Source organism: Vulpes vulpes, chromosome 8 (assembly GCF_048418805.1).
Source record: "Vulpes vulpes isolate BD-2025 chromosome 8, VulVul3, whole genome shotgun sequence".
NCBI lineage: Eukaryota > Metazoa > Chordata > Mammalia > Carnivora > Canidae > Vulpes > Vulpes vulpes.
The window spans coordinates 14,654,446-14,667,755 of NC_132787.1; the positions used below are offsets into that span (position 1 = coordinate 14,654,446).

Below are 13,310 nucleotides of genomic sequence, written 5' to 3' on the forward strand. Positions count from 1 at the left end.
AAAATCTAGAGTAGGAGAATTAAACCTAATAATAGCAAAGCATTCAAGGTATGAAAAAGCTAGTCTAGGTCTCTAGGTATGAAGTGCCTTCTAGGTGCCATTTTCAGAATGAGAACGTGGTCACAAGCTCTATTTCCCTTGAACAACATGAATGCTTCTTTGATTCTTTTCCTTTTAACTTTTCTTGATATTTTCCACACCACATTACATTCCCCAAGAACCCTTCTCTCCTTGAGGTTATCAGTTGTGACCTAAAAATGCACATGTGGCAGATATTTTGTATTTTTCTTTCTATAAGGCTAAACTGAATGGATAGCGATTTTTTTTCTTGATTTTAATAGATGTCACTGCAGAAAACTTGGGAAATATTGAATAGTTTAAGGAATGAAATAAAAGTAACCAATTATATGTAATCACCCCGAGTTATCCACTGTTAATATTTTATTTACTTCTCAGGATTTTTATATATTCATCTCTACAAATACACAGACATGATAATGAAGACATTAATTATAGAATATTACGATATTCAGCTTCTCAAGATTATTTAGAATATCCTATAGTTCTTTTGAAGAGTATCAGTTTTAATGCTTATATATTAGATTCATCATATCACAATTTATACAATATATTGTAAACTATTGTTGACTACTTAATGTGTTATTTTTGCTCTTATATAAATGATTGTTATTCTAAAATATCTTTGAGTGTCAACCTATCTTTCCTCTTTTCCAATTGATCTGTACAGACACTACTAATTTCTACTCCTTTTTGCCTGTAAATTCCACAGAATGGGAACCCTCAAAACCCCTACTGTGATGGCATTGAGGGGGTCATGGAGGCTTATTATAGGAGTCTGAAATCTGTACAACTGTATGGGCCAACGAACTTTGCTCCTGTAATTAATCATGTAGCAAGGTAAGTGGAAGTAGACAAGATATTTATTCTAGTATACTAGACTGCAGTGAAATTATAGTATTAGTTACCATGATTCCACAAATGAAAGATGTTTTCTTCTAACATACCTCCAAGAAAGTGAGGAAAAAGATACAATGGAAAGAGTCTCCATTGAGCTATCATAATACATTGCTAAGAACTTTACATCAAAGTCTCAATCAGGACCTGTATTTGTTCAATCAAGAAAAGTGTTTTAGTCTTTGAAAAGACAGCCATGAGAGCAATAACATGATCAATTATGATCTCAACAATGTAAATCATTCAGTCTAAAATCACATTCCATAGTAACATAGAAGTAATAAGAGAACATGAAGACAACTAAAGCCTTTGAGTAATATATAGGACACATTATTTTAACCTCTCTGAAATTAATATAATAGCTAATTTTAAAAATTCCCAGAGCGCTACCTGTATATAGTACATAGTATTGAGATCAGAATATAATTGCTTATGATTCCAATTACATGTTCTGGAAAAAGTTTCTAAATGTAAAAATCTATATACATTTACTTATTTTTTTCGTGAGTGTATAAATAAGTAAATTAGACACCACTTTTAAAATCCTTAAAATGTTTGACCCAGTTGCAGATCCTATGAAGCATTGCCTTATTTTTAGAAAATTAAAAAAAGTGTAGCTTTTGTATCCTTCCTAGTATATAGTCAGAACATGAAAATATGCTGCATTGGGATAAGTTGATCATGGTGTAAAGTGATAAGAAATCTCAATTCTCTTTTTAAAGGTTCTGGTACTGTATCATCTCTATACTGGACATATTGAGTAACCTAAATGTGTTCTACTTTCCATTATCTGGGACATAGACAAGATACTAAAATACCCCTGTACCCAGGGCTGACCCCAGTAGAACACTCCTGTGGAAGTCCAACTCAGGTTGACAGTGATACATTGATGACCATTCTCTGAGTGTGACCCTTTAAGCTTAGGCTTTTGAAACATTTTCATCCATGGTCTGTTTTAACTTACGAATTTCACGTCCCAACCCAGAACACATACAACTAAAAAAAAAAAAGGATTATTTATGAAATAATACCTATCCTTTTCTTATATTTCCTCTTTATGTCTATGATGTCCTGTTCTTTTCTGTTATTCTTTTGTGTCTTGACCCACAAAATTGATTTCAGAATCCACTAATGGGTCATTACCTGTAATTTGAAAAACATATCCTAGCTAATTATATTAGCCTATATGATTAGCATTATCTGTACTCTATTTCCTAGTTTTTTTTGGTGGTTGTCAAAGCAGTATTAAAAAATAATATTATCACAAAATAAATTATAGTTGACTCTCATTCTCTTTCACACACTACTGTAGAGAATACTGATGTCTTTTTTTTGTATATTTTTTTATTGGAGTTTGATTTGCCAAGATATAACACCCAGTGCTCATCCCGTCAAGTGCCTCCCCTCCCTGCCCATCACCCAGTCACCCCATCCACCCGCCCACCTCCTCTCCCACTACCCACTGATGTCTTTTATAAAAAAATACAAGAAAAATGATAAATGATCTCAGGGTCTTTAGATCGAACGCATGGCAACACGAGGCCTGCTTACAATTTTCGTTCTCTCTCTGTTTCTGCATCCCACTTGCACGCTCTCTCTTTCTTTCTCTCTCTCTCTCTCACAAATATAAAATAAAATAAGTTTATAATAGAAACTAAAGAAACTATTAATGGTAGTGCTTAGTCAATTTTAGTGGCCTGTAGAAAATGTGATTGTGATTGATACCTACTGTATCAATCAGGGTCCTCAGGAGAAACATAACTAATGATAGCTAAATATAGATGTATAGATAAATTTATTTTAAAGAATTGGCTCATGCAGTGGCAGGCACTGGCAAATCATAAATTTGTAGGGGAATCTGATAGGATGGAAACTCAGGCAGGATATTATATCCTTGCAGTCTTAAGTCAGAATTCCTTTTTCTTTGGAAACCAATTGGTAAAGGCCTTCAACTGATTGGAATGAGGCCCACCCAAATTTTTGAGGATAATCCCATTTACTTAAAGTCATCCACTTGTAGATATTAACTATATCTTCAAAATACCTTCACAAGAGGCACCTGGGTGACTCAGTCAATTAAGTGTCTGCCTTCAGCTCAGGCCATGATCCAGAGTCGCAGAATTGAGCCTGGCATCCCTACTCAGTGGGGAGTCTGCTTATCCATCTGTCCCGCACCCTGCTTGTGCCCTCTCTCAAATAAATAAAATCTTAAACAAAGAAAAACAAAATATCTTCACAGGAATACCTTAATTAGTATTTAACTAAGTAACCTGCCGCCATAGCTGAACCAAGTTGACACATAAGACCATCGTACCTACCAAAAGATATGCATTACCATTATGTTGTACATTTAAAACAAATTTAAAATCAGAGAAATCCTTTCCATATATGAATTTATTAAGAGACCTAATGTCTATAACACTATGTTTAAATCTCTTTAGTAGTTAAAGAAGAACCATGTTAAGGAAATCATGTGTTTATAGACATGTGGTAATAATAAAGTGGGGTTTACTTATCCCCTTACTAACTCAATGCCCTCTCGGATATGGCAATTACTATGTTTACATTCCAGTTTAGATCATTTTTTTCAAAGGTTTCTCTTCATCTAGAATTCTACCTCAATAACTTCAAGATATTTGAAATATATTTTGTTGGTATATTTTACCAGCTTATTACTTCAAAATAATATAACAATGAAAATATCGATTATCTTTTCAGGCTATTGTGAAAATTTTACTATTTTCTTCAGTTGACTTAATAATGTATTTTTTTCCTAACTACGAGTCATTTGTTTCTTATGCCTAACCAATTGCTTGTTTTGGGGCTGTCACATTTCAGTTTTTAAGAAGGATCTATCCATTTCTAACTATTGACTAGATTTTTGTATCTAAATCTAGATCCAGATAACCAACTAAAATTAAGTTTCATTTTTGAGCCCATAATGTATCTCAGGCAACGTGTTCAGTGCTAATTTCTTTAAATCTTCACAACAACTCTAAGAGGTGTCAGTAGTGTTATTATTTCTATTTTGCTGATGACAAAATGGATATGTAAGAGTGGCCATTTGTGGTGGAGCTGAAATTCCAAACAGAATAATCTTTTTCCAAGTACCTATGTTATGATGCCTTACATACTTAAACCCTTTTATCTCAGTTCCAGAGGTAAACATACATAAATGAGAAAGTGCAACAAAACTACATATGATTGTGGACATGGTGGGTCACTTCATTATACTGCCAAAAATAGTTTGGGTAACAACTTAATAGCATAAAAATTACTGTGTTACTTTGTGTTGGAATAATTTAGATGTATCCCTTTATTTAGCATTAAGATTTAATTCATTGTGTATATCAAAATTAAACTACTTAAATACAACATTTCTGAGTCGGTTTCTTATCTTGTGTTGTGCTCCCGATTCCTATGAACTAATAATAAGCTAAGAAAATATTCCACAAATCTGAGCCAACCATTTATGAATTTTATAAACACAATCCCATAAAGTTGCTTGACAAAGACTCTAGTGGAATGCATTTGAATTCCAAAACTCTGACAAAATTAACCTCTCTCTCAGATTTACCATAGAAATATTAAAATATAAATTATAGATTGCCTATATTTGAACAAAGACATTTAGCAGGCTTTTAATGATAAGGGTTATAATTATGCAATTTACAAAAGAATTCATCATCAGGTTCCTTTAAGCAGCAAGCTTCTTTAATAGATTTAAAACATAATTTGAATCATAAGGCTATATATCAGTGTTACCTCCTGGAAGACAGATTGAGATGTGATCAGCTTCTACTTTCTACTTAACACATTTCTGTAGCATTTTAATTATCTTATTACAGATATATAATACATCAAAATAGACTAAATGAGAAGAAATGGTAGCAGAAAATATTATTTTGTTTGATACTTAGATTTATGTGCAAAGTGCAACAATATGCCAATGAATACTGCAAAAATCCCATAAAATCATGAAAAGTTTTAAAAGATTAATTCATGGTGCTTATGATGATAAAGACTAAAATGAAATTTATTTTCAAATTAGTGTATCTAGAGGTAGTGAGAGCCACACATTAAATTCATATTTCTTTCTGTAGCATTCAAAGTTAAGAAACATATAGCATTAACACAAGCACATACTTTTTATAAAATAAAATGTAAAGTTCCTATGAATTTTTAAGGTAAAACAGCAAACTTCAGAGAAATTCCAAGTTTTCCATATCTGCTTCAGATTCTATTCCCAACTCTTTTGGTGGTATGAATATATTTTCCCCTTCTCTTAGGTATACTTTCTGGTGAATCAAAAGAAAACCAAAATGTAAATGTATTAAGCTCAGCAGTCAAAAGACATGGAATGGCTGAATGGCTAAAAAAAACAAGACCAAACTATATGTTGTCTGCAAGAGACTCGACTTAGGTTTAAGGACATACATAGACCAAAAATGACGGGGATGAAAAAAGATATATTCCATGCACGTGATAACCAAAATAGAGCAGCCAGGGGTGTCTATGATTATACCAGAGAAGATAGACTTTAAATAAAAACTAACACAAGAGACAAAGAAGGTTATTACATAATAAAAGGGTCAATTTATATGATATATTGATTGATATGTACAGGTATCCTTCACTTTCAAAAGTTCACATTACACTTACATTAGGATCTGTTTTCACTAACCAAAATAAATCCAAAGATTTTTTGCTTTTATAGATTTCAGTGTTTGTTTTACAACAAGCTGTTATAAAAGTAGCCTGAATCACAAGCAGCAAGAGTCATGTCACTAAGCTCTTTCCTTAGGAACTACATTCAGCATCTAAGTGTCAAGGTGCCTTAGCTTTGAACTCTATCTGTGAGCATCTGTGCTCTATCTCCACTGTGCATCTGTTAGCAAGATGTCTCCTAAGGTATCAGAAAAGCCCAAGATAGGATAGGTTATTTTTTAGGTCTGGGAATACTCAAAAAACTTTCCATATAAATTAATGGTAATTGCTTTTTCATTTTATACCATTTCTGCTTATGGGGGCTTTCATAAGAATGCTCCGTTTTCTGATAGTGGGAGAAACTTTCATATCTATGAAGTATTATTCAGCCTTTAAAAAGGAGAGTCTACCATTTGTAACCAAATGGATGAACTAGACACAGAAAGAAAGAAAAAACTTCATGATCTCACTTATATGTGGAATTTTAAAAAGCCAATACATAGAAGCAGAGAATAGGGTGGTGGTAACCAAGGGAGGGGAGGCAGGGTAATAGGGAGATATTGGTCAAAGGGTACAAAGTTGCATTGTGCAGGACAAATTAAGTCTAGATTTCTAATATGTTATGTGATTACTATAGTTAAATACCATATTGAATACTGGAAATTTGCTAACAAAGTAATATGGGAACTATGTAAGGAGATGATATGATGATATCATTATTAGCTTGACTGTAATAATCGTTTCACTATATATATATATATCGAATCATTATTTTGTATGTCTTAAATTGAACTTTTATTAAGAATTAAATTTTTCTTAAAAAGTGTCAATTCAACAGGAAGATATAATCATTATAAATATGTATGTGCCCAATATCAAAGCACCTAAATATATAAAGCAAAAGTTGACATATCTGAGGAACAAATAGTGTAATACAATAATATTAGAAAACTTTGGTACCCCACTTTTAATAGATTTTTTAAAAAATTTATTTATTTATGATAGTCACAGAGAGAGAGAGAGAGAGAGGCAGAGACATAGGCAGAGGGAGAAGCAGGCTCCATGCACCGGGAGCCCGACGTGGGATTCGATCCCGGGTCTCCAGGATCGTGCCCTGGGCCAAAGGCAGGCGCTAAACCGCTGCGCCACCCAGGGATCCCCCCCACTTTTAATAATAGATAGGCCATCCATATCAATAAAGAAAGAGCAAACTTGAGCACCACTCTAGACCAAATGGACCTAACAGACATACAGAATATTTCACTCAATAGCCCCAGGATGCATATTATTTTCAAGTACTAATGAAACATTCCCTAGGATAGATTACATTATAGGACACAAGTCTAGTCTTAATAAATTTAATGATTAAAATCATTCCAAGTCTCTCTTCTGAACACAGTAGGAAAAAAAGAAGAAATCAGAAAAAGTCACAATGAGTGGAAATCAACATTCTCTCGAATATTCACTGAGTCAAAGAAAAAAATCAAAAAGGAGTTGGGAAATATCTTGAGATAAATGAAAACACAATATACCAAAATTTATGGAATACCACAAAGACACTATTAAGAGGCAAGTCTATAATGATAAACACCACATGTTAATAAAGGAGAAAAATCTTAAATGACAAAACTTATTATATCTCAAGGAACTAAAAGAAGAAAAAGTACAGGTTAGCAGAAGGAAGGACATAGTAATAATTAGAGCAAAAATAAATAGAGAATAAAAATCAATAGAAAAAATTGACAAAGGCTAGAGTTCGTTTTTTGAAAAGGTAAACAAAATTGACCAGCCCTTAGGTAGACTAAGAAAAAAAAGAGAGAAGACTCAAATAAATGAAATAAAAAATGAAAGAGAAGACATTGTAAGTGATGTCACAGAAACAAAAAATATCATAAGAGACTGTTATGAAAAATTGTACTCTAACAAATTGAGCAACTTAAAAGAAATGGATAAATTCCTAGAAACATATAGTGTACTAAGAATAAATCAAGAGAAATAGAAAGCCTGCACAGACAATAACAAATAAGGAGATTGAATTCGTTACCAAAAATCTTCCAACATAAAAAAGCTCAGGGCCAGATGGCTACATTGGTGAATCTTACCAATGATTTTAAAGAAGAATTAATACCAATTCTTCCTAAACTGTTACAAAAAATAGGAGAGGGAATACTTCCAAGTCATTTTATGAACATATGAAATCATACGATCATCTCAAGAAATAGAGAAAAAGCACTTGACAAAATTCAATACTTTTTCATGATAGAAACTATCAACAAACTAGGTACAGAGGAATTTATGTCAACACAATAAAGGCCACAGCTAACATCATACTTAATGATAAACACTAAAAGTTTTCCTCTAACATATACAACAAGGCAAGGATACCCACTCTCCCAATCTATTTAACATAGTTCTAAGACGTCCTAGTGAGAGCAATTAGATAAGAAGAAGAAATAAAAGCCATCCAAATTGTAAAGGAAGAAAGAAAGTTATCTCTTTTTGCAGAGAACATGGTCTTATATGTAGAAACCCTAAAGACTGAAGAAAACAAAACAAAGCCAGATAGAATAAAACAAAAAGAAACCTTATTAGAACTGATGATAAATGAACTCAGTAAAGTTGCTGGACAACCTATAAAAAAGTTGCATTTCCAAACACTAACAATAAACTATCTGAAAAGGAAATTAAATAATCCTATTTTGGGACACCTGGGTGGCTCAGTGGTTGAGCGTCTGCCTTTGACTCAGGGCATGATCCCAGGGTTCCAGGATGGAGTCCCACATTGGGTTCCTCACAGGAGCCTGCTTCTCCCTCTGACTATGTCTCTGCCTCTCTCTCTGTATCTCTTATGAATAAATAAATAAAATATTAAAAAATAATTCTATTTACAATAGCACTAAAAAATAAAATACTTAGGAATAAACTTGAAGTGAAAGGCCTTTGTAATGAAAATTATGAAACATCAATGAAAGAAATTAAAGCAGACGCAGATAGATGGAAAGACATCCTATGTTTATGGATTGGAAAAATTAATATTGTTTAAATGTCCTTACTACCCAGAGTGTTCTACAGATTCAGTGCAATCTCTATCAAAATCTTAATGGCATTTCTTGCAGATATAGAAAAACACAATCTTAAAATATATGTGAAACCATAAAGGACCTTGAATAACTGAAGCAATCTTGAGAAAGAACAAAGCTGGAGGCATCACACTGTCTGATTTTTAAATATACTACAAAGATGCAATAATTAAAACAGCAAGGTACTGATATAAAATAATGAGAACATATATGGATGCCTGGGTGGCTCAGCGGTTGAGCATCTGCCTTTGGCTCAGGTCATGATCCCGGGGTCCTGGGATCAAGTCCCACACTGGGCTCTTTGAAGGGAGCCTACTTCTCTTTCTGCCTATAACTCTGCCTCTCTCTCTCTCTCTGTATGTCTCATAAATAAATAAATAAATAAATAAATAAATAAATAAATAATAAAGTCTTTAAGAAAATAAGCATATATACCAATATAACAGAATAGAGAGGCCCCGACTAAAGCCTGCAGGTGTATGGCCAACTGATCTTTGACAAGGGTGTCAAGAAGATACAATAGGGAAAGGATAATTTCTTTAATGGTGTTGGGAAAACTGGATATACACATGAAAAAGAATGAAATTGGATCCTTATACTACCACTCACAAAAGTTAAAATTGATTAAATATAAGATCCAAAATGATAAAACTCCTAGAATAAAACATAGAGAAAAACCTTGATATTGATCTTGGCAATGATTTCTTGGGAATGACCCCAAAAACACAAGCAGCAAAAGCAAAAATAAATGGGTGGGACTACATCGAAACAAAGTTTCTACACAGCAAAAAAAAGTCAACGAAATGAAAAGGCAACCTTGGAGTATAAGAAAATATTTGCAAACTATATATTTGATAAGGGATTAATTTCCAAAATATATAGGGAACTCCTAAAACTCAATAGCAAAAATACAACTAATCTTATTTTAAAAACGGGCACAGGACTGGCATAACCTTTCTTCAAAGAAGGCATACAAATGGCCAACAGGTATATACAAAATGCTCAACGTTACTAATCATCAGGGAAATGCAAATCAAAACCACAATGAACTATCATTATCACTTCACACTTGTTAGCATGACTATAATAAAAAAGTCAAAACGATAACAAGTGTTGGCAAGGATATGAAGAAATTGGAACCCTTGTGCACGGTTGGTGGGAATTTTAAATTGGTGCAGCTGCTATGAAAAAAACAGCATAGACATTCCTCAAAAAATAAAAACAGAGCTACCAGAAATCCCACTTCTGAGTATACATCCACAAAAATTAAAAATCAGGATCGCAAAGAGATTTCTGCAGCATTACTCACAACAGCCAAGATATACTCATTGGATAACAATAAGATATTGGCACTTAAAAATTTGTTAAGAAGTTTGATTTCATGTCAGTTGTTTGTTTTTTTTTACCATGTGCACACATATAAGGGACACAAAGAAAATTTAGAAATGGTATATTTATTATTTTGATGGTTTTGACAGTAACATGAATTTATGTTACATATGTCCAAACTCATCAAACCATATTCCTTAATTATGTAGGGTTTTTTGTATACCAATTATACCTCAATAAAACTGGAAAAAATATGTAACAACTGAGACTTTCCTTATGGATGATCAGAAGTGTTGAAAGAAAATAAAAAATAAATACGCTCCCCCTCCCAAAATCAGTTAAGCCACTTGAAGTAATATTTATAGAAATGCATAATGTTTAACTTTCTGTATTGTTTTTAAATGTGGTAAGATTTTGCCAGTTAAGAGCATCATATGGTAAGGAAAGCAGAAAAGCCACACTCTTGTACTCGTAGTAGCTTTTCTTACTACAATTAATGGCCTTTCATTAATCACATGAAATATAAAACCCTGTGTTTCTGAAGTATAGTAAGAAATGCTTTTTAAAAAATAATGGGTACTTAAAAGTTAAAAAAAAAAATGAATACCTGAGGGAGATTATCTGAGTTCCTTAATTAAGAAAAAAAAGTTAATCATGAAATAGGAAATAGTCTCAGATCTGGTTGGGATTGTTTTTCATTGACTGTGTTACCATCACATTTATAAATTCTTTAATGTTGAAGGTCAGTTCAATATTGTGGGAGTATTTTTGGCTTGTACATTGTGGAACCAGTTCAACACCATCTTCATAGGATGTGAACATGCCACTAACTGTAGCCTCTTGATCTGTCTATAAAATTACCATTTTGTTAGCTGCATGAACAATTACTAGTTTCTCTAGTCTATGGCAAAGTTGTATTTTTTTTTTGTCCACATGGTTGTTAATTTTGCTCTCCAAGAAATGTTTTCCCTGTCATATTATGCTATTGGTCTGTCCTTGACCTGTTCAAACTTGATCCCTTTGGGTACTTCAAATTATGAAGGAGTTTCATGGTAATCAATGGACATGTTCTTGAACCCAGTTTTTCTGTGATACTTTTTTCCTATGATTCTATAATACATAAATACTCAATGGTTTTTTTTTTTTTTTACAGAAGTAGACCAAAGTCTTCTTGTTTATTATCTCCTAAGAATACTATAATGTTTGCTTATTACTAGACATGACCTGAATATTAATGATATACTAAAAATCATAAAGGTTATTATGATTTGTTTATAGAGGTTATATTTGTTGAGAATATAACCTAGATACCCAGAATGTAGAACACAATGGAAAAAAGAGATATAATGAAATAAAACATTCATAAAATTCTCCTGTAAATTACTATTATTTGGTGAGAACTCTGATAAACTTTAAGTACTAGAATATGTTCTTATATATCTAATTTTTGTCTTTGTTTGGCATCTTTTCCCCTTGTTTCAGCAGTTTAACAAATATTAAGAGCTTGAACTCTGGAGATGTGAAAAAGTGTTTCTTCCTTTGAATTTTTTTTATTCAGATGAAATTAACAGTAACCATTTTGAAGTTTAGTCGTGTGACATTCAGGATATTCACCATGATGTGCAACCATCACCTGCATCTATTTTAAAACAAAAAACATTTATGATTATTGCTACAATTTCTAAAACTGTATTATATATTGAGTAGCATGCATGCAATTTCTTTATTAGCAACGCAGAGGTATGTAATCTTGATTTTAAAGGCAAAGAAACAAAGTTTAGATAGCTTAAGTAATTTACTGAAGATCATACACATAATGTGTTGCTTAGCTAGGATATCTGTTTCTGAAAGCTATATCCATTCTATTGTGTTCAACATATCCACATCCAGCTCACCTATTATTAGTGAATGAATTTCCAAGGCAGATAGGCATGTCTGTGTGCTGGCATGCAGCAGTATGGCTGTTAGTCTAGTGTGCTATTTCAGAAAAATGTATTATTTGAGAGCTTGCATAATATAGACTCCTAGCATATGCTTAAATATTTCCTTGAGATTAAAGGTTTGTTGACTATCACAATATTTAGCAACCATCACATACAGAAGAACTGTTTTTATTTTCCATGGTATTCTTTATCTTTTCATTGCTTTAGATATGCCTCTTCTGTAAAAGATGGTTCCCAGTATTTTGTGCTCCTGATTGTGACAGATGGTGTTATCTCGGATATGGCTCAAACCAAGGAGTCCATAGTCAATGTGAGTAGGGGTCATTCAGTCTTGGGGGTGGCTAAATGACAGCCTGGTGCTACTTAGTTTGAATAAGCAGGGTTTACTTAATACTGAAACAAAATGCCCATGCCTTTGCAGTTGATTGCATTCTTAACTTTATCCAGACAACTCAAATGCATAAATACCATTCATTAATCCTTAAGGACTAACCTGAGCGGTGTGGATGACTGAGTTGTAACAAATTTATGTCCCTCTCCAAAAAAGATAAATAATAGCATCACTTTCATGTCCATGAGTGTATTTACCTCTACTAGTTGAATGTACTTGTACACAATGTTACAGTTGTCCAGAGTATTTCTTGTCTTAAAAATTCAAATTGAACTAATTAGCATATACTGTATTGTTTTTGGAAGTAGAGGTCAGTGATTCATCAGTCTTCTGTACTTATCATTTGTATTCACTCATTTACTATGAAAATTGCTTTTGTATCCATTGGGTGTTAATGAGGTAGAGTAGGGTATTACTGTTTCACAAATAGAGTACCTTTTTCTCCCATTTAGCAACTGAATGATTTTTGAGAGGAGAGAGAACACGAATAAAGTGACCAAAGATACCCAAGTCAGCTTAGGAAGATATTGGCTGAGAATAGCAAGTGAAAGCAGATGGGAAATACTTTTTATTTTTTATATTGTCCAAGGCTGGTCATTCCTGAAGAATGTCTCACTGAATAAGTGTGTGTACAGAGTTCAAAAAGAAGGAGTAAAATCAAGCATATTATCCTGTGTTAACTTCAAATGTGTCCAAGACTATTTTGGTGAACATCTTGAAAAAAATAGCAAAGCAGTATATTATTTTCTTCTTAAACTTCATTTTCTTAAGAACTCAATTTCTTAATTGTGAACTAATTGTGTATTTTCTTTGAAGGCTTCAAAACTTCCAATGTCGATAATTATAGTAGGTGTTGGACCAGCAGAATTTGATGGTGAGTAATAA

General features: G+C 32.8%; 1 protein-coding gene across 1 annotated transcript in view; it reads left to right on the plus strand.

Moving 5' to 3' along the window:
• Nucleotides 1-13,310, plus strand: part of CPNE8 (copine 8) — a 214,150-nt gene that overhangs the window by 185,169 nt on the left and 15,671 nt on the right. The window contains exons 16-18 of the mRNA XM_072765596.1: nt 791-918; nt 12,242-12,344; nt 13,242-13,299. Coding sequence (XP_072621697.1) covers nt 791-918; nt 12,242-12,344; nt 13,242-13,299 — 289 coding nt within the window. The remainder of the gene's footprint in view (nt 1-790; nt 919-12,241; nt 12,345-13,241; nt 13,300-13,310) is intronic.